The sequence below is a fragment of the Rana temporaria genome, chromosome 1 (assembly GCF_905171775.1).
Source record: "Rana temporaria chromosome 1, aRanTem1.1, whole genome shotgun sequence".
Taxonomy (NCBI): Eukaryota; Metazoa; Chordata; class Amphibia; order Anura; family Ranidae; genus Rana; species Rana temporaria.
Window position 1 is genome coordinate 236,003,911 of NC_053489.1, and position 27,784 is coordinate 236,031,694.

The following is a 27,784-nucleotide window of genomic DNA, read 5'->3' on the forward strand; positions in this document are numbered from 1 at the left end:
AGAAGCTTTTTCAGGGTGCTTTGCAGGCGCTATTTTTAGTACTAAAGAGCCTCTGTGTGAAAGTAGCCTTAGCAATGCCATGGAAGGCCGAATAAACCCAAAGGGACTGTTCTAGAAACAAAGCTTTATTATACAGTAATTATGTTTTCTCAAAGTAATTTTTATTTCATATGCATTTTTTCTAATAAAAAGTTTAATGGTCGCTTTTGCGTTTTAGCTACTTTTTTAATAATTATTTACATCCTGTATTTGTTATATCACAACCCCTTCTGGATAGATATAGATTTTTTTTTTTTTTTTTGGTTTAACCATGCTTTTATTATTTCTTTGGTTGGTTTCCTCAATGCATGCTCATTACTTGCTATATTTTTTTTTTTTTTCCCATTAAGGGCTATGCATGCATAAATAAGTTTGTTTTGCAGAATACTTTAAAAATACTCTTTAATTTACATTTTGGAACTATTTAAAGATGCAATACAAAGCGCAATGGCAACGTGCATTAAGCTCATAGCAGACAACAAAGGATCTTTTCATTGGTTTGACTATGGAAAATATAAATGGTTTCTAAGGGTTACTGCATGGGGCATGTTCCCATTAGTTTTGCACTATAGATAATCGCTATGACAATTTTTTGTTGTATAATTTAGTATATACCATACATAATACTGTAAGTCATTGTGCAATTATAATACAAATGATGCGTCAATATGAATTATTAGAATTTTTTTGGGGAAAACTAAATGCGGTGCCAATCATATGTGTAACAGAAGTCACCTAGGGGAAATATGTGACATAAGTATAGTGCAAGAAACTCCACAAACAGAAATTTTTATATTGTGACTCTCAAAGTCTGTAAATGCAATGTACCTGTGTAACTAGTCTCTCTGAAAATTGTGTGAACCACTATTAGATTTTCTAGTGTGTGTGTGTGTGTGTATATATATATATATATGTATGTATGTGTGTAAGTTTTTTTTTTTTTTTTTTTTTATTTATATATATATATATATATATATATTACACACACACACACCACAACCAGTTGAATTTATAACACTCGCCAGAAGCATAAGCTGAAAAGTGCACAGCAAATCCTACTGATCTCCTGAGAGCCGCTCTCCCCTTTCCAGCCAAACAAGATGCAGTCCTTCATTCCTCCTGCACCCGATGGATCGGTACACCAACAAGGGCTGCACCGCAAGCCTTTCATAAGGAGTAAACCAAATGAGACCATAGGGCAGTATTTTTTATTGAAATTCATTAAAACATCAGTAAGGATATTATACGCATCTGCATAAAACTGTGACAAACTCCCTTGAAAAGCTGCCACTTCAGAACCATGAGTGGAGCCTAGGTGCCGATGTTGCATAATTTTATTTCTAAATGATTTATTATGTTACAAGGTATATGATTGGCACAGCATTTTTCACTTTAATGATCATTTAGGGTTTGTATATTTATCTTTTTGCTGGCTGCCTATGGCATGGACTTATTTTTTATTTTTTGCATGTCTTTAGGTAAGTCATGCCATTGTGCTGCCTGAGCATTACTTTTTGTCTAAATGTAAATATATTGATTTATCCTTCCCCCACCCCCCTCCCTTTTTTGGGGTGAAAGGAGGAGGTTGGAGCACCTGTCGGATTTAAATTTTGTCTTGATGCTAATTTGGTAGCTTTTCCTCCCATCCTATCCTGATAGTCACTGGAAGCAAGATGAAACTTCTCAAATGGGAATGCAGACTCCAATAAAAATGTATTTTTAATTATGAAGGGTTAGAACATTTTTAAAGCAGGGTCCGGGTGTACATTTTAATTTTTTTGCAAGCTAAAATTATTTGCATAAATCACTAAATGGTCCCTAAAACATATTTAATAGCTCCCCAATCATTCCAGAAATCGTTGCAAACACTTGCCTTCTATCCTCCAGCTCAGGTTGTGGCCGTATCCATCATATGTGTGGGCATGTGAAGCCTAGTTCATTTTTTCTTCCTGGTTTTCAGGGAGAGGTGCATGCTGGGCGATTTTTAGGCACAGTAATCTGCCTAGTAACAGCCAGAAGTGAGTAAAACTTTATTTATTTTTTACATTAAAGGCAAGCTGTTGAAGCAGAGTTCCACCCTAAAAATTAAGTGGTTGCTGTCTTTGTCACCCCACCCCCTGTTCTAGTGATAGGTGGGGAATTATAATTTTGTCTGCTCAATTTTCTTGCATTACTTGACAGACATTCGCAGGCTTTGAAATTCTAACTGACTGCATTCTTGTTCTAGTTTAGCAATTTAATTACTGAATCAAGCATTAGAGTCCCATATCTTGTACCTTTCAAGTAATTAATGACGGCTTGCATATTTTGTCCCTGACAGGTACCTATTAAAGCTGTTTTATGTAAAAGAAAAACAAGGTGTGTGAGTAACAATGATGGTCAGTCAGCTTTACTGATCCTGTGATTGTCCAGCTACCTTTTTATAAACCTGTTAGGCAGAGTGCTTGCAGACGTCGACCTTTAAATCCTCACTTCTGATTGCAAATGTGCCTATGGCCTTTTGCCAGCCTTCCCCTCCCCCTCTTTCCTGCCTCTACTTATAGGTGGTATATACTTTAAAAAAACTTGTATTTTTATACCATTAAAGTAATAAATTTAATCATGTATGTAACTAAAAGCACTTGTAGTTAATCAACAGTGCAGGAAGCCATATTGTTCTGCCAAACATTTGCTGGAAGCATGACCTCAGGTGGACAGCAAAATCCGATATCTCCTGTCTGCACTCTATATAACTGCCAAATTGCAATATCCCCAAATCTGTACCACCATTTAAATTGTATTTATATTCTTGCAAGATGTAGAATTTTTAGGCTGCTTTTCCTCTCCTAGATCAAAATGTTATCTAATGCTGGATTCACACCGATGCGTTTTTAGCGCATTTTGCAGATTTACACTACAGAACGTGCTCCATAGAAAACCATGTTAAATGGATTGTGGTGCAAATCTGCAAAAAAAAAAAAAAAACACCAAAACTGCATAGGTGTGAATCCAGCCCAAAGAAACCTTTTTGATTTGTCTTTACATTTATACTTGTGGGTTGGTCAGTCGTGGGCCATATCCACATTCCTTGCATTGACTTCTAACATTATAGTTTTAGCTTAAAGCCCTCTTGCTTTAGATCGGTGCCAGATGATGTTTATGATTAAAAAAAGAAAAAGTACCATGATATTCAGGTAGTCTAATGCTCTGGTATCTCCCTTCTTGCTAAAACCTCTATGCAATAAGATTTTGAAGCTGCTACAAGTGAGCAATACTCGTGCGTCTTTACCTTTTTGTCCTGCAATTGTTTGCGTAAACGGAATGTTGCGTGGTTTGTTTTTTCCCCAAGAATTGTATAGACCACTTTCTGATATGTATGTTTTAATTGTAATAAAAAATGATTTTACTTTCAACCTAGAGTCAATGAATTGATGTTTTACTTTGATCATTGTGGCACCCTATAATCTTAAATATTTTGGGTGCATTATGTAATAATTAGCTCTGCCAGTCCATCAACTGCTAAAGGCAGTTGGGGGAATTTACTAAAACTGGAGAGTGCAGCTCTGCATAAACAAATCCACTTCTAACTTCAGATTGTTCAATTAACCCCTTCGCGACCAGCCACAGTTATTTCCTCCCCTGGGCAAACAGTTGTAGCTATAAGTCAGTTTGTATCTGGACCACGTGCCCAGCGGCCGCGATGACCGCCAGGCACCCACGGTCGCTCCACACAGAACAGTGTAAACAGACAGATCTCTGCGCTGTGAGGAGAGCGATCTGTTTTTCATACTAAGGCTGGCCATACACTATACAATTTCCTTTAAATTTACCTTCAACTATAGTGCAAGGGCCTGACTGCATAGAAATTGAAAGGGTTTTAATTTGATCTAGTTTCATATGGTTTTGGTAAATCTAAAGGAAAGTTGAACAAGAAAATTGTATATTTTACGGCCAGGCAAGTATGAAGACCCAGGCAGTCCCACCAACCAAACCCCCCCCCCCCCCCCAAAGTTAGAATCACTTCCTAGGACACATTTAACCCCTTGATCATCCCTACTGTTAACCCCTTCCCTGGCAGTGACAATTACACAGTAATCTGTGAATTTTTATAGCACCGATTGCTGTATAAATAGCAATGGTCCCAAAAATGTGTCAAGTGTTCGCTCTGTCTGCCATAATGTTGCAGTCCCGATTTTTAAAAATCGTTGATCACCGCCCTTACAAGTTACAAAAAAAAGCCATAAATTTCCCCCCCCCCCATTTTTTGTAAACACCAACTTTTTTTTGTGCAAACCAATGTATACGCTTTTTATTAACAAAACATTTTATAGCAAAAAGTACAAAATATTGTGGGAATTTTTTTTTTTTTTAGCGCAAAAAATAACTGCAGAGATGATCAGATACCAGCAAAAGAAAGCTCAATTTGGGGGGGGGGGGGACACACACACACACGTCAATTTTGTTTAGGTACAACTTTCAAATTTTGAGTTAAAGCGCCGTAGTTCAAAAAATGGCCTGGTCATTGAGCAGTCAAATCTTCCGGGGCTGAAGTGGTTAAGCTTTGATAAAAAAAAAAAACCTAGGAAGCCGATTGGTTTCTATGCAGGGCTGCACCAGATTTTGCACTCTATTTCAAGTACAGGGTGGGCCATTTATATGGATTCACATTAATAAAATGGGAATGGTTGGTGATATTAACTTACTGTTTGTGGCACATTGTGATAGGGGGGAAACTTTTCAAGATGGGTGGTGACCATTTTGAATCCAACTTTTGTTTTTTTTAAATAGGAAGAGGGTCATGTGACAAACTTATTGAATTTCACAAGAAAAACGATGTGCTTGGTTTTAACGTAACTATTCTTTCATGAGTTATTTACAAGTTTCTGACCACTTTTAAAATGTGTTCAATGTGCTCTCCAGTGACATGCGGCGAGTGCTACACTGTGGGCTCTTGCTGAATGAAGCTAGGACAGCCACTGATGTTTCTTCATTAGACCCCTTTCACACTGGATACACCTATAGCGGAGCCTTAAAATCACAGTAAAACACTGCTATTTTACCGCGATTTTAAGGTCACAACCCAAGGTAAAAGTCCAAGATATAAGGTGAACAAAGTGCTCAGTGCTGTAAACAATTCCACTTGTTTGTGCTCCTGTGCAAATGGGTGCTCTTGTTTTAGAAGAGGGGCCTCTTACCAATGGTAAATTACATCACAAAACACAAATCTTTCCTCAAGTGTGTTAACTTGTTCAGCAGTGAACTCCAGCGAGCTTTGGTCTGTCATGTGTATGGGCTGAGACAGCAAGTGTCTGTTCCATTGCAAATGCTTCAGTTATGAATGAACATGGTGAGTGAATGGTACCGGTCACTCACTCTGAGGAAAGGAAGGGGGTTAAGAAGAATCTGCTGCTGTGGGGGGGTACAGGGGGGTGTGGAGAGGGTTAGATCTTGGACAGAATCAGTGGGAACCCCCCCACAACAGCTGAAAGCCAGTGGAAGAGAAATGAGGAGCCAGCTGTGCTGCAAGGGAAACCATAGGGGGGGGGATTGGTTTTGGGGATAACCCCCACAGATTAATTCCTAGAATACCAAGATCACCTGGGATGGTCTGGCATCAAAAGAACTTTGTTGAGGCCTGTGGATTAGGCAAGACCGTGTGCCTTTGCAAAGGGTGTATGCTGCCACCATCTTCTTGTGTCCTTGCCCTGTCTGCTGCTTATAATTTTGACTGGAGTATCATCCTGGACCACAAACCTTCCCCACTGCGCTATACGTTTTCTGCTGCACCAATGGAATGGTTATCTTTTTTTGTCCTCTCCATAAAATTTCAGAAACTTGTGCAGAACTATAGGCAAACCTTTTATTATTTTGGATAGAGTAAGAGGGTTATAGCCCCTGGCAGTTTATTTTTTACCATCCCTGAGCCATTAGAGATTTCACTTCCTGCCCCATACCCTAAGAGGAAATCTATGCAAATTAAGGGCATCAATTGCCCCCCCCCCCCCCGCAGGCCCTCAGAACTAGTGTTCCCACTCAAATTTCAGGGTGGGTCTTAAACAGAAAGGTGTGGGTCATATTTAAATTAGGGGGTGCACAAGTTTAGTCAGGCCTAGGGCAGCACAAAACCCAAATACACCACTGGCACCGCTAAAGGCAGATGTGAGGTCCAATCTGTAATGCCGCACAAATGTTCAGTAGCTTGACCACGTTGCTGCTTTGCAAATTTGCTCAGGGGTGGCACCAGCACGCTCTGCCAATGTGGTATTTGTACCAGGGTAACTAAAGAGTCACGAAAAGTTTGAATCATGGCAAATAGTTCCTTTACAGAGGCCATCAGCTCTTCCTGTACAGAGGCTAACTCCTCCTGAACTAAAGATACACAGGTGCTGCATAGTGCTTTATTCCAATTCTCTCCCATCTTTGCCCTACACAAAGGACTTTTTTGGGGTCAGAGCTCTTGACCTGGAGAGGAGAAAAAAAAAAAAAAAAGCAAAGCAGGGGAATTTAGTGAGACCTAGTCTCCATAGGTGAACCTCCCTCACAGGTGCACTAGGAAGGAAAAGTGAAACCTCCAGAGCGCAGACAGGCCCCTTGCCACTAGGGGGTATAGAAAAGAGACCCAAAAATAAAAAAACAGTATGGTAAAGGCAGACTTAAACTGCTGCCTACCTGAACCTTGCCGGTGCCTGTCCCCACCGCCGTAATGTCCGCACCCGTCATTGCAGTGTACGGCTTCCATGCCGTTTCTGGACTCAAAGTGCCTCTGCACCGGACACGGAAGTAGGCCCCAGCCTTGGTCCTGCCTCTTCCCCCTGTGGTCGTGCCGGAAATGACGCTGCGCTGACCTGGAGACCTGTTCTGGCGACACGATAGCTTCTAGGCCACTGAGTCTTTCGGCTCTCCCCGAGCACTGAGGGAGGAAGAGGAGCCTGGACACTACCGCTCGGATAGGCTGGGAGGACCGACAGTCTCATATGGAGACAAAAATAATAAGAGGGAAGCGCGTCTTCCAGGAACACCTGCGAGATACTGACTCCCCTCACCGAAGATGTTACCTCCAGCCGGAGGAAACAAAAACTGAGGTATGCTAGGGAGGTACCTCCCTTTAAAGATCTGGGAGGAAGAAGGCATTTCCTGTGGTTGTGGGTGGAGTCACCATCTCTCAAGGTGCTGTCCTGAAAGACGCCTTGGGAAATATGCATTTGTATATCACTGCATTGTCACTTCCAACAGCTGCACCAGGTCTTTACACATGATTTCCCAAAACTTCATTGCCCTACATCTAATTGAGTCACATAATATATGAAGCTTGCACACATCTTTATGTGAAATCATGATTCTGATTTTAGTATTTGTTTAGAAACCTTCAATGCCATGACATTTTCCTTTTTCTACAGCAATCAATGACTAAGAAACCGAGATCTTGTTCAGAGGGGGGGGATCTAGATTTTTAATATTTCTTCTCAGAACTGGAGTTTAACTTTAAAGTGTTACTAAACCCACAACCGTAAAATCCATGTGTATATGCAGTAAAGCATGCAGTTATAACCCAGGGGTTTAATCATCTGCATTGTGTAAAAAGGCCCTTTGATCCCATCTTCTGATCCTCCCCTTTCACTGTCCAAGCCATCTCCTGAAAATAAACAGCCTTGAGTCACTCTGCACATGCTCAGTTTGGTATGTGTTGGTAGAGTCATTTTTCTTGAGAGGATGCATGTGATCAGCACAGGGCCAATTGGCACTGTCCAAACAGGGTGATTGAGCTCCTGCAGCCTCATATGGACAGTCAGAGTAGAATGAAAACTCCTCTAAGCTCTAACCAGACACTGATAGCAGTCACAAGACTGCTATATACTGATGAGAAATGGTATTCAGCAGTTTATATTTTCTAAAATTGCATTTCCATGTATTGTGGGAGATCAGATATAATGAATGCAGCACCCTGGGTTTAGCAACACATCCATCATGTTTATACACTAAACGCATTTTGCTGTTAGAAACCCCCAAAATAATTAGATTAGTCTCTTTATTGAAAAAAGGGTTTTATGACACATACATTGAAAATACATCAAATTACAAATAAATTTAAAATTCAGTAGTTATTGAATTACAAGTTTTATGTAGCATTTCAGCTACAAAACTGTCAAATATGTATATACAATAAAGCCACGCACTTTGAGGTAGATACATTTAAAGTGGCTTTCCATTAGTCTGTTCTACAAAACCTTTAATGTTTTAGATCTAAAAACTGCTTTTAATTTAAAAGTGTTAAAAATGTTTACCCATTGTGGGATGCCTGAGATACAGGGGGAAAAAAATAATAATTGCCATTTATTTTGGCACTAGATGATGCTGTGCTTATAGAAACTATGGGAACTTCAGCACCAATGAGGTAAAACCCAGAACTCAATCTACCCAAAGAGAAGACATAATTAGAAGACACAACTTGACATTCTGGTTGTCAGGTTTTCCAGGGGAACTTATTTGCCTATTGGGGACTTGGCAGAGACAGAAAGTTCACACATTTTTACATTGTGGTCATGCAAATGTATATTGCTTTTTTGCCCGACACTCTTAATATAAAAAGGCTAAATTGTAATCCATGTTAAAAATTTCCCTAAGACAGCCCTGGATGCCAGACCCAAGTCAACAAACACTTTCTGGAAATTATTTTCAAGTATATAGTGTAAATGGTCCTTTTTGACCAGTTAGTGTTCATTAGCTACCCTGTGACACAGGCAGACACATTTGCTTCAAAAATGAGGCTTGCCCCTATAGGTATATGTAAAGCAGCCGTTTTAATGCTCTTTCCCCCCCCAATGTGACAGTAGGACAGAAGTCTATCCAGGAATTTAGTAGTGTCAAGTAGTCTTTGCCTCGATTTATGCATCAGTGTTAAGCAGTACTCGTGGATTTGATGTCCAGCTGCTCTTTGAGCTGGAATAGCTGTGTCAGGGTGATATTGTTTCCACCACATACTATGATGACCAGAGAGGAGAGATCTTGGCTCAGTTTGCCTTCCTTTTGCAATTTCCCAAAGACGTTGCTGTAAACTGCCGCTAGAGCAGCACCACATGCTGGTTCCACAAGCATCTTTTCATCATCTACAGGAATAAAAAAAAAAAAAAGTTAAATACCACACAATATTTTTATTAGGCTTCTAAAAATGGATTTTTTAAATGTGTAATAACTTGCCTAAAAATCTCTCAATAGCAATCACTGCGTCCTGATCAGAGATTACTTCGGAGAAAACTGGATGTTCCAGAGCCACTTTTAGTGTTTGGGCTCCCACGGTTTTAGCTCCCAGAGTCTTCGCTACACTGTATAGGAAATATGACCAGGGTTAAGGACTTTACAAGTATACATTTTAAAGAATTAAATATTCCATAACCCTGGGGCTAAACCACCCTTTGTCTTCACATATCTCTTGCCTTCTCCAGTGACACACCATACACTTTAATTGCATCCCAGTCTTAGTCTGTAGGGCTCAATATTGAGTTGGCCCACCCTTTGCAGCTATAAACAGCTTTAACTCTTCTGGGAAGACTGTCCACAAGGTTTAGGAGCGCGTCTGGGAACATGTGACCATTCTTCCAATAGCACATTTGCGAGGTCAGGCATCAATGTTGGATGAGAAGGCCTGGCTTTCAGTCTCCGCTCCACTTCATCCCAAAGGTGTTCCATCAGCAACTCTTAAGGCATCAGCATACCAAGACATTTTGGACAATTTCATGCTCAGAACTTTTTGGGGATGGCACCTTCCTGTTACAACATGACTGCGCACCAGTTCACAAAGAAAGGTCCATAAAGACATGGATGAGAGAGTTTGGGGTGGAGGAACTTTACTGGTCTGACAGAGTCCTGACTTTAAGAGAACACCTCTGGGATGATTTAGGGCGCAGACTGAGCCAGGCCTTGTCCAAAATCAGTGCCTGGCCTCAAACTCGCTTCTAGAAGAATGGTCAAACATTCCCATAGACACTCCTAAACCTTGTGGACAGCCCTCCTAGAAGAGTTAAAGCTGCAAAAGGGTGGGCCAACTCACTATTGAACACTACGGACTAAGACGCCATTAAAAGTTCATGTGCGTGTAAAGGCAGGTGTCCCAATACTTTTGGCAATATAGTATATACTTTTTCAAAAATGCAACAGCAATGAAATGGAACTGTAATGGCATCGCAAGTTTAAAAAAATTAGGAACTTCTATGAAAAGGCAAATCATTTCTATAACTCACTGTACTTTTCAGCATCACTGTGCACTTTACAAAAGCTTGAAGCAGTGTTCTATGGCCAGTTGATAGAGGAAAAAAGTATTATGAACCTTTTCCTGCACCAATCATAGAAGTGGAGAATCTACTTTTCTAACAGCTCCTGTATGACAGTCAAAACAAGTACCAAGTTCAGGCCCAAAAACCCTTAACCTTCCCTGACTGAGCCAAATCCTTCATTTGTTCATCACACGCAGACACTGCAGCTTATAGTGAATGAAAGTCAATAGAGGTAGTGCTGTCAAGTTTTTTTTTTTTTTTTTTTTTTTTTTTTTTTTTAATAGAAGGCTATGGCTGTACTTGAGTTTAAAAAAAATTGATGGTTTACCTGGATATTTCTGGTAAGGTCACTAGTTTCCCAGCTTCCAGAGCTGCATTTAAGCTATGAGCTCCTTTGGTTTCCATGGCAATGATGGGGACATCATCCCATCCTACTTCCCGCAGGCCTTGAACCACGCCACAGAGCATGCCACCACCACCTACTGACAGGACTATAGCTCCAGGTTTTGAAGGAAGACTTTCTTTAATTTCTTTAACTAGTGAAGTGTGGCCTTCCCTGTATGGAAAATAAAACATTGTAAAAACTTCTGGTTTGGACAAACAAAATAATCACTTTACACTACAAATAGAACATGTGTCGAGTTAAAACATGGTTCAAGTCAAGGTTCCCCTCCAAATACCTGATGGAACAGATTAGTTGTAATTTTATGAAGCTACATAGTGCGACATGTAGGAGTGAAACTAATTTGATAAATTAAACAAGTTAGCTGTAGCCTAGGAATTGTCCATTACTGCCAATGTCCAAATGTGTTCCTTGCATCTTTGTTGTTTGGTAGCATGATCTCTTAAAGCGGAGCTCCACCCTAAAGTGGAACTCCGACTGATCGGAACCCTCCCCCCCATCAGTGTCACATTTGACACCTTTCAGGGGGGTGCAGATATTTGTCTAAAGACAGGTATTTGCACCCACTTCTGGCCAAAGGTCTCAGGCAGACTGCGGGCATGACGTCACCTCCCGTGTCCCCCCCCCCCCCCTGTTGTGTTCTGGGAACACTCGGCTCCCAGTACACATCGGGAGCCAATCGGCAGGCGTAGCGCGATTCGCCGTAGAGAACCGGGCAGTGAAGCCAAAGCGCTTCACTTCCTGGTCCCCTCACTGAGGATGGCGGGGGGGGGGGCAGCAGAGTGACGAGCAATCACTCGTCCTCTGCTGTGGCAGGCGCTGGACTCCAGGACAGGTAAGTGTCCCAATATTAAAAGTCAGCAGCTGCAGTATTTGTAGCTGCTGGCTTTTAATATTTTTTCCCGCAGAGCTCCGCTTAAAAAAATAAATAAAAAAAAAAACCACCACACATAAAATTGACTGCCACCGTGGTATAACTTGTCTGAGTTTACTAGTAACTGGCAGTTAATAGCTTTAATAGTTTGCAGGAAATAAAGACCAGTAAATTTCCCAGTACTCATTTTATGATGTCCCTACCACTAGCAGAAAAAAAATAAAAAATAAGTCCCTATATGTGGTTGATTGAGCTTTGGAGGATACGATTGGATCTACTAACCTACACAAAGATTGACGCTATACTTGACTGCTGCCCAATGCATTTTTGCCCTTTGTAATAAGGGTAAGCCGCAGCGCAGTATGAGTTTGGTGCCAGTGGTGAATTCCTCACGTGTGCTTTTTAGCTGCAGTTTACTATAGAAGCCATATTCAGGTCATTTCCTGTGGACTTCTTTATGGACTAATGTTATGCAATTTTTAAGTGCTGCACTTTTACCTTTTTATAAATATGGGACTGGTCATCCTTACCAGTTGAGCCACTGATCAGGAACCTGTACATGCTGATCAATTGACCTGATGCTGCACACTTGTTCCAGTTGTAAAGCAAAAGACAATGGTGACAGCCCCTGAATATGCACCCTCAAAAACAAGTCAGCAATGGCAAATCTACACCCCAATCTGCACAGACACCCCTGATGTAGAGGAGAGAATACGAGATTTTTCTGGACGATTGCCACTGTATCCCAGAGATGATGCTTGAGTCAGGACTTTAAGGATGCATACTCACTTGACTGGTCATATACTGTACATTGTCATATCTTCACACATTTGAGCCAGTTACACCCTTGATATTGTATAATCATGTTCAAGGTAAAACATGAGATTTAGTATTCGGATCCAGTCTTTCATAGCTTAATCAGGGCCCGGGCAGCTGCCCCTTTTGCCATGCCTTAAAGATAACCCTGGATATATGGCATTACTGTCATCTTCTATTTTACAAATTTTCTAATTTAGTTATCTTACAGGATACAGTGATGTGTTTTTTTTTCCCACATCAAATTCAACTTTCACTGCCTTAATCCAAAAAGGACACACGGTACATATTGAACATGGGCCTTAACCTCTGTATAGGCTTGAAGCAAAGCCACGCCCCATTCTATTGAAAATATGAGTGCAAGAGACTCATTGAACAGTAGAGACTTTCCTTGCATTGAGCTTTGGACTGCATAGGGTTCGTTTTTAGTTGTGGGCAGAAGTCAATCCTATATATAGAATGCAACAGGGATCAATCGGTTCCTCCAACAGAAAAATGAATAAAGATACCTATAGGCATTGCAAGGTACTTGCACCTGGAGAATACAGTCTAAAAGTTTACCCAATGGGTTTAAAAGTTGCTCCTCAGTCTGAGGCAAAAAATAATAATCTGAAAATGTAGTTGGTGCTCATGACTGCATTACGCTAGTCCTTATGAACCATGTACAGTTTAAAGTGTAGGACACACAAATTCTATTAAACCAAAAATTCTAGCTTGTTTGAAAGAAATCCTCTTCAAATGAGAACACCAAGATTTGACAGTGGTTTAGGAAATGCCGTCTTATTTACATAAATACATCAGTTGCTCCTAGATCATATATGTATAATCACAATGTTACTGTTTATTACATACCATTAAGTAACAGACACATTTAATTCACCAACAATCAGAATGGTTGATGTTGTAAGAATAGTTTTTACCATATTAAAGGATCATCAAAAGGGGGGATATACACCCATCCCGGGTTATTCTTCACCAACTCTTTAGCATGCTCAATTGTCTCATCCAGTATCTGCAAAATAAAGTAGATAAAATGTACCTTTGATGTAGTCAAAAATATTCGAAACACTGCACCGTGCAATGCAGTTGGTGTAATTGACAGTGGGGTTGACTGATTAAAACTGGAGTGTGCAAAGTCTGATGCAGCTGTGCATGGTAGCCAGCTTCTAACAGCAGCTTGTTCAGTTAAGCTTTGACCTGGAAGCCAATGTTTTTTTTATGTAGAACTGCACCAGTTTTAGTGAATCCGCCCCATTGAGCTTTGTCCCAACGACTCTGCAAAGTGTCTGACATTTTAAGTGCTGGTGGTTTTGACTTTCAAATATAATGCATTAGGGTTCCTGTAAAAATGCAAACATTTTGTGAAAATCCTCAGTGCATAGGCATGATATCTCATAAGAGCCAGGAATACATTTAAAGCACAATGGGTACACTCAGCATTTTTTCCTTATATAGGGGGACCAACCGATTGGGAAAATCCTCTTGAGAACAATTTTCGTCACCCCAGAGCCAGGAAAATACATCCGAACTGCACATTAGTCCGTTTCAATACGGAAACAATGATTTTAGTAATTTCCCTAAAACTAGTGTTTGTTAACCTTCGCGGATGTTGGGACTATATTTGAGGAACCCAAAGCCAACTTGTTAACACTGATAAAGAATTCCATAATATAAAAAAAAAAAAAAAGTAACTGCTTTTTAGAAATTTAACCAAGGATGGACTGGCCATTGGGACTACAGGGAGTTTCCCGGTGGGCCGATGGCTCAGTGGGCCAGCTTCAGTGACAGCAGACCGCCGCCCCCCTGTCTCTCCCTTCCCGCAGCGCTCACCTGGGGGGGACAAAGAAGCAGGGGAGGACCAGGGGGGATGAAAGAGGAGCATGGGGGATGAAAGAGGAGCATGGGGGAGGGGGACAGACAGCTGACTCAACAGCTTTGGCCTGGGAGTTTCTAACTTCTGCCTAATCTTTCCCATAAGGAGGGGCACCAAACTGATCATTTGCCTCGGGTGAAATAATGTCTAGCTTCACCACTGGTACTGCCTGTAAGTACCAGTACCAGCCATTCTACTCTAAGTAGAACGGCTAGTGGCTAGTGAACAGGGAGGGGGGTGCGGGAGTTGTCCGGCCACCATGGGAGAGACCTGTCAAAGTAGGCCAGTCTGGATGAAGTCCAGGGCCAAATTTGTGTCCCAGTCCAGCCATGAAAGTAACCAGATGTTACACGTTTTTGCCATTGACAAGTGTAAATTGCATTTCACTGCCTTGTTTGTCTTTTGTGAATGTTCTTTCTTTGCAGTAGAATATAAAAGCTTATGCCTCATCCCATTTCCTAGAAGCAAACTCATTGTTTCCCCAACAGGCACACACACACACACTAGGTGAAACTTAGGAGTACTGTATAATTGAAAATAGAATAATCTTTCAATTTTGATAGATCTTGTAGTGCTGATGACAGCCTCCCAAGGTCCACAATGATAATTAAACACTCCATGCCCATCATCCTTTTTGTAGATGCAAGTACCATGGCAAATGTTAAGGTAAGCTTACCTCCCCCACTACACACACTGTTGCTCCTTCATCCTTAACCCTCTGAATGGTAAAAGCTGGAGTAGTGGTAGGGACAAGGATGGTGGCAGGAATGGACAGCATGCGGGCACTGTAAGCAGCTGCCAGGCCGGCATTACCACCTGTAATAACAGTTAACAGAAAGCTTGATGCATATGCTGTAATCAATGTACCTAGGAACATAGTTAAACTTTTCCTTTGGTCAAAAAAAAAAAGTTCCACTGGGGTTGATTTACTTAAACTGAAGAGTGTAAAATCTGGTGGAGCCATGCATGGTAGCCAGCTTCTAACTTCAGCTTGTTAAAATAACTTTGAAGCCGATTGGTTTCTATGCTGTTGCACTCCCCAGTTTTAGCAAGTCAACCATGTGTTATAAGCTTCCCCGGTGATGTTAAAAGCAGATCAACCTATAACTTAGTTTTGGATAGCGTGGGGGGAAAGGATTAGAACCTGTCAGCTTTTTATTGGCGTTTCTCCCCCATTCAAGGGAGTTTAAACTGCTTCATATTACAGGCAATACTGGTAGCATGGAGCAGAAATAAAGCTGTAAAAATGGAGGTCAAAGAAATAATTTTTTATCAGAGGTTGGAATACCTTCTTAAATTAAAAAAATATTGTATTGCCGTCTTAGTTATAATTTTCCCTGGTACCAGTCATTAGAACAGAAAGATGGGGGATCCTTTAAATGATAACACCGACAGCAAAATAAACCAAAAAGGTTCCAACCATTCCCTACTCTATCCAAAACTAAAACGTTTTGGGCTGCTTAAACATTACTGGAGCTTATAGCACAGTAGAAAGAATTTGGCTTAACATTCACTTTAATACAAAGGCTGTAGTGTAAAAAAAAAAAAAAAAAATCTGCATGCAACTACCTAAGAAAACACATGGCTCAAAATAAAGGCAATATCCAACTATAGAAACAATAATTTAACCAGTTTGGAAACTCACCTGAGGAGCACACAAAATGGGTACAGCCACGTTTTGCCCACTACAAGAGAAGACATTTAACAAATTAAAATTACTGGGGATTATTGCAATATACACACACAATATTGTCTAGAGAAGACTGTCCTTCACTATACATTTTGGAAGTGCAATGATGATTTGCAAAAGTACAATAGCAAACAAATTTTACCCCACACCAGTCAATGCCGATTGGTTTCTTTGGAGTTCTACCCTTTACTTTGTGTCTAGCTTGTTGCAGAACATACCAGAACTTTGACTACATAAACCATTTAGCATAATATTAGGCAGGTCAAATAATGACTCAAAAGATCAGGAGGTCGAGTCAGTGAAATCATTACAAAAAAAGTTTTTGGCTGTAGCGTTAATTGCATCTTAAGACATAAAATATCTTATGGGCCTGTAGTTTCAACAGTTAAAAGTAGTATAAAGAGATGTGAGGATATTTCCATCAGCCTAAAAACGAAATAGTTATACAGTAGCTACATAGTCTGGTTGGAAAAATAAAATCCCAAGTCCATCTAGTACACACCGCAAAACCTGATAGTTTGCTCCAGCAGGGGTAAAATTCCTTCAATTCCCCAAGAGGCAATCAAATATTTCCTGGACCAACTTTACCTATACATATTAGTATCCAGGCCTTGTTCTTATTTATGAAGTTATTTTGTATTTACTTGTAGGAAATGAGTTCCCATATGTATGGGAACTTGAGTGTTAGTTAGAATTTAAGGTAGAATTTTAAACCAATTTTTTTTTTTAACAAATTGGACAGGTAGGGCTTTATGGCAGGAGACACCCTATTGGACTGTCATTAATGCTTCCCTTCCTGTTGGCTGTAGCACACCCCGAGATGCACATGTGTAACTCAGCATGCATTATTGGGATCTAATCTGCCTTGAGGTTGTGACTCCTGTGCAGGACTGATGTCAGCGCGGCTCAGCCATTCAAGTGGCTGAAGAGATGTAACCCAGAGGGAAGACTGGGTAAAGGCACAAGTGGCCATAACCAGTGACTGCAACATTGGAGGGCACATTATGACAGGCAAGTACAGCATATGCGCTAGGATGTAGTACATACTAGTAAATTAGGACTTACAAAACTGCAGGGTAGCCATATTTTAGGTTTAGTATCACTTTAACTTGTCCAAGGATTTCAAAAATTCAACTGAATTCTGTTTATCCTTAGCTTTATAGTATTCTGCTGGAAAAGGGTCTCCCTCTCCAACCCCCACTGCAGATACACCAAATGAAGTGGATTCACTAATGGAGGAAACATGCTCGCTCCAAGTAAATCTTAATTTATCACAAACTGAAAAAAGTGTCTTTAATAATCATGTCACTTTGTACAGTATTAATGTTTTGTCTGCACAATGTGGAGTGGACAAAGACGCAAAGTGTTCCCTGTTCACTCTCTGCCACCACTTGTGCTCTGACCTGCATGTTCCAACAGCTCAAAACATGCTAGTTAGGGGTATGCAGTTAGTGGACCTCCAGCTGTTGCAAAACTACAAGTCCCATCATGCCTCTGGGTGTCATCCTTGTGGCTGTCAGTCTTGCTTTGCCTCATGGGACTTGTAGTTCTGCAACAGCTGGAGGGCCACCAATTGCAAATCCCTGCCTTAAGGGATCTGTTAGCCTCCAACTCCAGATGGTGCCTCCTCCCTCCCATAAAACCTCCATAATGCTTTACTGCTTGAACAACATTAACCACTTGCCTACTGGGCACCATCACCCCTTCCTGCCCAAGCCAATTTTCTGCTTTCGATGCTGTCACTTTATGACAAATGAGCAGGCATGCAACACATCACATCAGTGTAAGTGTGCCAGAATTGACGGTTACTGGCTTTCCCTTCCTCATGCTGTGACAGCACATGAGGAAAGGAATTCAGATAACCTGCAAGCGTGTTTACATTGTGATCAGCTGTGATTGGACTTGGCCAATTACATGGTAAAGGGCTGCGATTGGCCTTTTACCCCAATCAGTTGTGTACAGTTAATCTTCAAATCGATGCAAAAACTTCAAAGCAGTCTGATATTCATTGGCTGTTTACTAACCGTCTTACACAGATGTCCAATGCCACGAATCTTAAAAGAACCTGTTGGCTGAGCATTATCAAGTTTTAGATAGACTTTGGTGCCAGACAGTTTGGACAATGGCACACTGTCTCTGAGAGGGGTATTCAGATGAAGACTTCTCATCTCTGCCATCTTGACCTACAAAGCAAAAAAAAGAAAAACTTCCGATTAGTGGGAAATAAGGGAGCTTTGTCAAAATCGGTTCTACAAGAGAAATACGGCCTACCGAACTCTGAATATTTTTGATATGCTCAAAATGCGCATTTTTTTTTAGAGACTTTGAATCGCACTACATCTATGGAACAACTTTGCAGAACTTTTGACAAACACTCCAGTCACAGATCATTAATTTATGGTTTATTGTCTTCCAATACCCAAAAGATGGTTTATATGACAAAGTGGGAACAGGATATTGGCACGGAACTGGACATGGTGGACTGGAGTAAGCTGGTACAGGGGGCTTCCAAGTCATACATTAAAGCGGTTCTCCACCCTAAAGTGGAGTCCCGCTGATCGGAACCCTCCCCCCCCTCCGGTGTCACATTTGACACCTTTCAGGGGGGAGGGGGGTGCAGATACCTGTCTAAAGACAGGTATTTGCACCCACTTCCGGCCCGGCATTCACGGGCAAAAGACAGGCATTCCGTCACATCCCGTCACCCCCCCCCCGTTGTGTGCTGGGAACACTTGGCGGGCGCGGCGCGACTCGAGCATGCGCCGTAGGGAACCGGGCAGTGAAGCCGCAGCGCTTCACTTCCTGGTTCCCTCAGCGTGGATGGCGGGGGGAGCAGCAGAGAGACGAGCGATCGCTCGTCCTCTGCTGCGATCGGCACTGGACTCCAGGACAGGTAAGTGTCCTAATATTAAAAGTCAGCAGCTGCAGTATTTGTAGCTGCTGGCTTTTAATATTTTTTTCCCATGGCACATCCGCTTTAACACCTCTTTAATAGAGGCCAATTATAAAGTGCTAATGCGCTGGTATATGGTCCCTGCGCAAATCGCTAGTTTTGTCCCGGGGGCATCTCCGTGGTGCTTCAGAGGGTGCACTGAGGACGGCACTATGTACCACATCTGGTGGACATGCCAAAGATTGAGACGATTTTGGATACGCACTTATAACTTTATCTACTCTTTAACTCAGGTTAATCTTGTTAAGTCGCCTCTGCATGCGCTGCTGGGACGCCCGGTGGAGGGAACGTCAAAGCACTTGAGAAAACTGATAGCTTTTGTATTTGTGGCAGCCAGGATCTCCATTGCCAAGTCTTGGAGGTCCCCCACTGTTCCCTTTTATCTGCTGAAGTCTAAATTGTCATGGATTATGGTGAACGAGAGCATGTCGGCCATATTGAACGACAAGGTTGCGGTTTTTGACAAGGTGTGCGACCCTTGGATCGCCTACCTCACGAATATACATTGACCTACATAAACGCAAGGGCTTTCTCTTTTTTATCTCTTTTGGTCAAGGTAGGGATGCACCATCCTTTCTCTTCCTTTCTATCCTTTTCATTTTTCCCTCTCTCTGCATTTATATTGCTGCTTCCCATGGTTACAACACTAAATCAGCTATAGTTGGTTGTTGTCTGTTGGCCCCTTGGGTCTAGATAGTGATCTGAATGACAGATCCGGTGCTGGGTCTGAAGTTATCCGTACTGATAGATAATTGCAGTAGGACCACTCAAAGACATAAGTTATGTTAATGTTATTTTTTTTATCTGCAAAAAAATTGTATCTGTATGCTAGTCCTCCAGATGACTGATTGTTTTTCCCCCATTCCCCTCTTTCTTTTGTATACCCTTTTATTTTGTAAAACTTAATGAAAAAATATTGGAAACGAAAAAAAATAAAAGTCGTCCAGTAAAACAAGGACAGAAGATTTGATAGAATATAAAAAAAAAAAAAAAAAAAAAAAAAAAAATTACTGAAGTAGTGCTTTAAACAGGTTGACTTGGTCTCCACTTATGAACACCATCTAGCATATAGTGCAGTGAATCAATTTGAGCCCTTTTAATGCCTAGTAAACTATGAGAATATCGAACAAAGTATTGTCCTTTCAGTTGCTAGTCTCAAAAACAAATGGGTTACCAAAATTAAGAAACAAAAATTCTTACGACAGAATAAAATTTCAGAAGTGATGTAATGTACCATTTTGTTTCTGAGCATGCGTGGTCTTGGTCACTCTTTTTCATATAAATACCAATTACATTAAAATAGTTGGTTCTGTTATCTTGCCATAATTCTTTTGTGTTTGTCCCTTTGGATATATGCGCTTGAACGGTCACGACCGACTCTCGAAAGTTGTGTACTAAAACTAATATAATAACTCTCCAAATGTGTTTGATATTCTCATTGTGTGTACTAGATACAAGATGTCAGACATGCTATTCTTGCCCAAAGATATCATTGGGACACCAATGTCAGAATCAGCTAAATAACTGGTTTACCATCTTTCCCATTTATTTACATTGCACTTAGATGTTGTAAAAATGCACAGCAGGGTTTACAGTACCATCCATTATTGCCACCACCACAAGAGTAGAAACAAAAAGGAGAGATCCTTAGAGATTGCTTTTTGAAAACAGGAAATACAAAAGGCCTGGGGGCAGGAAGGGGGGAGGGTAAGCCATATGTAGCTCAATGGAGATAGCAGTAGGTACACATGAAAGGTATTAGTGTGTATTTTAACTGGCCAAACACTAGTTGATTTTCCAAAGAAAGCCTGTACAAAAATTCAGTATATTCGATCACTTGAGGAATGTCGTATTATATTATATATATATATTTTTTTTTGGGGGGGAAATTACAGCAAAAAATATTCATATTTTTCAAAATTGCCGCTCTATTTTTGTTTATAGCACAAAAAATAAAAACCGCAGGGGTGATCTTTTTTAACCAAAGATATGTAGCAGTATACATTTTAGGCCAAATTTATGAAGAAAAAATTATTTTTTTGCAAAATTTTATAATAGAAATGAAGAAATTTTTTTTTTTAACAAAATTTGTTCTTTTTTCATTTATAGCGAAAAAAATAAAAAAACTGCAGAGGTGATCAAATACCACCAAAAGAAAGCTCTATTTGTGGGGAAAAAAAGGACGCCAATTTTGTTTGGGAGCCACGTCGCACGACCGCGCAATTGTCAGTTAAAGCGATGCAGTGCCGAATCGCAAAAAGGGGCCCGGTCATTGAGCAGCAATATGGTCCATGGCTGAAGTGGTGGAAAAAGTTCTGAAAGGATTTATCTTGGTCTCATTATTTTGCATCACAGAAACCTGACATTTTAACAGGGGTGTGTAGACTTTATATCCTCTGTATAAGCCAATGTCAGGCGTCAGCCCCCCCCATCTCCCATACATAGGCCAATTTAGAAAGGCGTCTCACCTACTAGCATGTCTGGAGTGTTGGGAGGAAACCAAAGCATCTTTTAACCATGTAATTAAGATGAGGAAAACAAGGAGTTTATAGTTCAAAATCAGGGGCGCAGTCGAGGGTGACAACACTGCTCCTTCATAGATATACAGTCAGTGTTGTCACTCCAGGACGGGATGATGTGCAGTAGGGACAATGCAAATAAAGACCGACAAGCTGCAACAATGAACTCAAATATACTTTGGCAAAAAAAAAAAAAAAAAAAAGTCACTACATTTACTGACTTGTAAAACAGCTCTAATGATCTGCCTTTAGCTGGTGTACTTAGGACCCATGGAAATGCTTTATACAGAGATCCGGAAATTTCCAGTTAGCCTGGCTCACTTATACATAAAGGACAGTTTCCTAGATACAAAGACTTTTGTAAAAGGGCAGACTTCCCAGGATTCTCCTTGGGTACCAGTCCCAGAATGAACCACTCATCAGTATGCAGTGGCTACAAGCAAGAAAGACTACCGGTACCACTTGCTGTACATGCAAGTCCATAAATACAATGCTATTTAATGAATATTTAAATTGCTGCTGAAAAATATGGACACCTTGTGTGTTAGTTTTAGAATATAGCAACCATTTTTTTTTTTATGCAAAAACCACCATCTCCATCGCAAACCACTTCTGTACCCGACATAGCTGTTCATAAACACCCAAAATTCTCAACCTATTACATGTTTATATAGCACTAGCATTTTGCAGTGCTTTTCATATGCCCATAAACTAGCTTTCTCAACCTTTATTACAGACATCTATCCCTGCCCTAAAGGGCCAACAATCTACAATCACTGCCATGCATGCATACACAAGAGACAATTTACCAGCGTGTCTTTGGAGTCTAGAGGAAACCCACAAAAGCACAGGAAGATCATGTAAACTCCATGCAGTTAGTCTGTTGGTTGGGATTTGATCCAATGACCCTAGTGCTGCAAGGTAGAATTGCCAACAAAGCCTTTCTGGGTTCAAAGAAACCCCTGGTAATAAATGGTATATCTACAGCTCACAGTACATTGTGATGGTTGGTGGGAAGCATTGTCAGGTTCCTAAACTCACTTAATGGGCGACCCGTGGCCACCTTCTTACACCACATGCTTCAATTAAAAAAAATAAAATGTTGACAGCCAAACCATGGTTTCATCGAACCAGATGCAGGCAATATTGGAGTATTTTACCAACCAGCAGCCTTGACTATCGAGACAGCAGTGGGAGATTTGTCCATCCAGGCTGTATAGCATGGGTGGAGGAATCCAATAGTAATCTGTTCATTGGGAACATCCTCTATCCTTACAAATGGCTAAAAAGACCATTGTTGTCAGTTACCTCTGAGAGGCAGAAGCTGCGCATTGTTCAAAGAACCCCCCTAGCAACCTCTGGAGCACCAATTTACCCAAGGGACCTCATGAGAAACTGGGACTGGTGGAGGGCCAAATAATTCTGCGCAATATTGTGGACCTGGGAAGGTCTGCAAGTACATACATGTATAGCAAGCAAACACCTGGCGCTAGGAATAGATACGAAATAGGTCATACAATAGGTCCCTTTTGGAAGGGCAGTTGGGGTGGCAAACAGGTGGCCGAGCAGTGGGTTTACAACTCTGCAGCCACCCATGGAACTGTAAAACAGACAGGCTTTTCACATGCTGTGGCCATGATGTGTTGCGAACACATTTTTAACCTGGGGTGCAGAGTTTACCAAGCACCACTACGTGTCAAACTCACCCATTGAGATCTATGGGGGCTGCACTACAATTGCATTACGGTAGAGGTCAGAGGACTGCAATTTGCCCCAGGTCTGCTCTGGAGGAACCCTAGGATTTCATGGAACCCCTGGCTGCCATAGACATTAAAGGGGTTGACTTACCAAAGGCAAATAGACTGCACTACAAAGTGCAGTTGCTCCAGAGCTTAGTAACTGAGGTAAAGCTTTACTCTGCAAAGAGTATCCAATCACATATGAAATAAAAATAGCATTTTTGCTTGCACATTGGATAGTAAATTAGCTGAAGCTCTGCAGACTTCTAAGCTCTGGAGCAACTACACAGTCTATTTGCCTGTAGCAAATCACCCACTAACAGTACAGTCCATTTGCCTGTAGTAAATCACCCACCAAGTCACAGCACTCCAGTTCAGCCAGTTTGTCCAGACAGGGAGATGCTGCAATATCTGAAAAGTGGAGGCTCCATTTGTGTGAGGAAATTAAGCCGCGAGAGTTCAACTGAACTCCTCGCACAATGTCACTCCCGCTTGTCAGTCCCGATTACAGACATCTGTGCAGGTTTCGGCACAGAAACCATTTTGAAATCTGCAGCGCTGCAGATGCGGCGTCGCACCGATTAGGACGGTGTCATTGCCAGCAAATGCCGCCGCTTTGACATGTCAAATCGTACCAATGTGAAGCAGGGCAAAAGCTTTTCAGACTTGTCCCTTTATCATGCATGACAGGGGAAATTGTATACAACTGCTTGGTTTATTTGTATCATTCGCTTTCTGAACACAATAGGAGATGATAATGTATCAATATGATGGATACAGTTTAACCATATACAGTACACATGCAAATGTATAACACATATCCACCATTTCAACTGAAACTTTGTATTCTTGGTTGTTTCATTATAAATTCCAGAGCTTAGGTTTGCAAAAGCCTTACTTACAAGTAGCCGGTTTACTAGTTGAGCACGGCTTTCACACCTTTCTCCCTCACAAACTATACATGTCTTGAACCAATCTCTTCCATTTGTTCCATGTTAACTGCATGTTTATCTATTCATTTAGTCATTCCTGAGAAATATGCTGGGGCGTTAATATGCAATAGCAACTTAAACTACAGGCAAAACTTTCTCATTTTGGATAGAGCATGGAAGGGTTATAACCCCTGTCAGATTTTTCTCTTCACCATCTCAGTGGCCCATTGCAGAGATTTCTCTTCACTTCCTGTTCCATTCCCAAACAGGAAGCGAGATGAAATCCCTGCAAATTCAGGGAATTCCTTGGGACCCCCCCCCCTCCAAACTAGTTTCCTCATTGGAAGATTTCCCTATCATTACTTTTCTGGAGAGAACCCCAAATTTGGGATTTTTTACTTTCACATAAAAGTAGGACAAATAGAGGGAATGAAGTGTTGGGGGTAACAAACGCTTTAAGTAGTAAACAGAGAAATCAGTAAAGTCCCATGCAACTGGGCACCTAGGCATGTATGATGTAAAATAGGGGTGTATTTTCCAACCAATAGCCACTACATACAGCTGCCAATAGAAATCAAACGCTGTATGTGGGCATTTGGTGGCACTTGTGTAAACACACATGCGTTTGGACTTATTCCCCTGGATGCAGACAGCCTGCATCAAGATATGCAACTCATTACTAGCAGAGCATTATGTTAAAGAAACTAGAACACATTTTCAGGGTCTGATTCCCCACTACAGTCATATTTGCTAGCAGAAGGGAGTGTATCCATCCCTGTTTACTACTAGTACAGGAAAAAGACCAGGGACAAAAATAGCACAGCACCAACATATCCGAGTAGTAAAACTAAGTACATATGATAAACAGAAGATGGAGTAAATTGGCCTTTAGAAAGATTGCAGTTTAAGTGATACCCTTAAAGCGGGAGTTCACCCAAAAATGTATTTTTAACATTACATTCAGCCGAGTTGTCCTAATAGCAATCACCTCCCCCCCCCCCCCCCCCCCCCGTACATACCGACTTTCACCGCCGCTTCCGGGTATGTCTTCGGGACTGGGCGTTCCTATCTGATTGACACGCTTCCGACCGTCGCATACAGCGCGTCATGGGTTGCCGAAAGAAGCCGAACGTCGATGCGGCTCTATACCGCGCCTGCGCACCGACGTTCGGTGACGCGCAGTATGCGACAGTCGGAAGCCTGTCAATCAGATAGGAACGCCCAGTCCCACAGACATACCCGGAAGCGGCGGTGAGAGTCGGTATGTACAGAAAAAAATAAAAAAAGCCGATTGTCATTAGGACAAACCTTGGCTGAATGTAATGTTAAAAATTTATTTTTTGGGTAACCTCTACTTTAATGGATGTGATTAATGTTGTGTACAATGTATAGTTTTGTACACGTGTATGCAGATGTATTCTAGTCAATGAGCCCACCCATACAGCCGTGTATAGCAGAGACATTCTGCTTTGTAAAGAAGCGCAAAATAAAAATAGGTCTGAAGTTGACTTTTTGCCTGTATCTTACATTTGTGCCAATGTCTACATGTAGGAAGCATACAGGGACCCTATTGGCTGCTGCTCCTGGCCTGCATTTCATTATTAATATGCAATCAGCAATGCCAACTTAAATAACTAAAGATGCAAGCTTTCAGGATGCCTTACGCTTCTTTTTTTTTTATTCAGCCAGCTGGGTTAATATGGGGTGGGGTGACCCCACACCGACAGCTCGGGTCCAAGCTGCTGCACTACCAATCCGATGTTAGTACAGCAATCTCCCCTGCTGTGCTATTGTGTCCTTTTTTTGGTCATAAGCCTCCGACATAAGCTGGCCAAATGGCTGGGTTCTGTCGGAACCAGCTACTATACACATGTCCGAATATCAGTTGGTTTCTATTGAACTGGCCGACACTCAACCCGTGTTTTATGGGGCTTAAAGGTTCCATTCACACCTGATGCACCCAATATGGTTGATCAGTGCGAAATCAATGCATTTCAATAGGAACAGTTCACAGCAGTGCATTGCACCCATGTATGCTGCCCTGAACAAAGGTATACGCCATTTTTTTTTTAGTGCAACCTGATGCAATACATGTAAACACATTTAAGCATAACGTACATAAACGCAAGAGTCAAAGCAGTTAAGTTCTCTTTACAAAATAAAGCTTAATTGGGGGCAATGCACTTTGCGGTGTTGACTCTTAAATTCACCATCCACATTACAACCTTAGTATAATCAACCTAATGGTAGCTATACATGCTTTGATTTTATCATCCGATCATGTGTCATTTGATCAAATCAATCGATTGGAAAGAGCTGGAAAATGATTGTTTTGTATTGATCAGCAGCACCGAGATTTTTCTCATGAACATGGTTGCAAGTTGAGTGAACATGGTGGAAACAAAGAAGCGATTCATAAGTTACGTTTTGTATTGTAACTTGATTGAAATCCACTATAGATTGTCTATTCTACTAGCGCCCAGAGGCGATTCAGTTCGCATGCGCTATATAAATTTTTTATTCATTCATTATGCAAGAGATTGTTCAGAAAATAAATTGTTTATCATTCATAGTGTGTATGGCCACCATTAGATTTACCACAACTATGCAATAGGAGGATCAACCTCAACTATCTATACAAATTTGTATTGAATCAAGCAGACTTTGCACAACAGTCGGTAGATCCAAGAGCCAGTTCATACCAGATGCAGTTCCGTACGCTTTTTTTTTTTTTATGCACTAAAAATGCATACACAGCGTTTTCCATGTATTCCAATGGCTCTAGTTCACACCATGCGGTCAGTTATCGGTGCAGAAACTAACTGCATGGTGTGAACCAGAGCCATTGGAATACATGGAAAACACTGCGCATGCATTTTGTGCAGAAAAGTGCACAGAACTGGTGTGAAATAGCACTAAAGATGGTACAAAAAAGTAAGTAAAAAAAAAAAAAAAAAAAAAAAAAAAAAGGGGGGGGGGGGTTGGGGGTTAGCAAAGGGCCACAGTTTGGAGACCACCGATTTATAGGAATGACCTGTACATAGTGATCTGATAAAAGAGGAAAAAAAAAAAAAAAAAAAAACACACACTTTTTATTTTTTAAGAAACATTTATAGGATTTTTCTGTATAAAGACTGGATGGGGAAAAATAAAAAATGTCCTGTACAAATAAATAAGGTGGAAATAAAAGATAACATTATATAAAAGAGAGCCAATATTTAAAAAACAAATAAATACAAAAAGATGACTACGCTACATCGCTAGGAACGTCCTGTAGAACGTGCTCTAATCACGCTGGTGCTCGGGTCCAATCATTCCCTTACCTGCTCTCCTGCCGGTGACGTGTGCCGCTGCTGAGGACGATTTGATTTTAAAGCCGCTCACATGGGAGAAAACTTATAGGTCCGCGAGAAAAGCCGGTGGCCAATCAGAGGCCAGCTACGCACACACCCCCCAGCACTCACCCTCGGTGCGGCAACAGCTGTGGGACCATCCAGCTACAGGAGACCTCAGACAATACCAAAAGGGATGAGCGGGGGGAGGTCACTAGCAGCTAAAGGAAATTCTGTTTATTTTTAGAGGCTACTTTACCAAAAGGAGGACAAATATCCCCCACTCCCCCCTCCCTGCAGACTGCGGGTTTCCCATCCCCCCGGTGTGCGCTGTTTCTTTAGGTTCCTGCTGTATCTGGTTAGGTTG

General features: G+C 41.3%; 1 protein-coding gene across 1 annotated transcript; it reads right to left on the reverse strand.

Moving 5' to 3' along the window:
* Positions 1 to 8,030: 8,030 nt before the first annotated feature.
* SDS (serine dehydratase) lies at positions 8,031 to 27,587 on the reverse strand. Its single transcript, XM_040351903.1, has 8 exons — positions 27,409 to 27,587; positions 17,967 to 18,125; positions 15,898 to 15,937; positions 14,929 to 15,068; positions 13,300 to 13,391; positions 10,615 to 10,842; positions 9,214 to 9,338; positions 8,031 to 9,122 (listed from the first exon to the last, which is right to left on the reverse strand). Exons 2-8 carry the CDS (start codon positions 18,117 to 18,119, stop codon positions 8,914 to 8,916), a joined length of 987 nt encoding a protein of 328 aa, XP_040207837.1. The 5' UTR covers positions 18,120 to 18,125; positions 27,409 to 27,587; the 3' UTR covers positions 8,031 to 8,913.
* Positions 27,588 to 27,784: the final 197 nt, after the last annotated feature.

Coding starts and splice junctions, on each gene's coding strand:
- SDS (XM_040351903.1), bottom strand. CDS start 18,119: ATGGCAGAGATGAGAAGTCTTCATCTGAATACCCCTCTCAGAGACAGT. Junction 15,938..17,966: donor TTGGACATCTGTGTAAGACG/GTTAGTAAACAG, acceptor CTTCTCTTGTAG/TGGGCAAAACGTGGCTGTAC. Junction 9,123..9,213: donor TGCTATTGAGAGATTTTTAG/GCAAGTTATTAC, acceptor TTATTCCTGTAG/ATGATGAAAAGATGCTTGTG.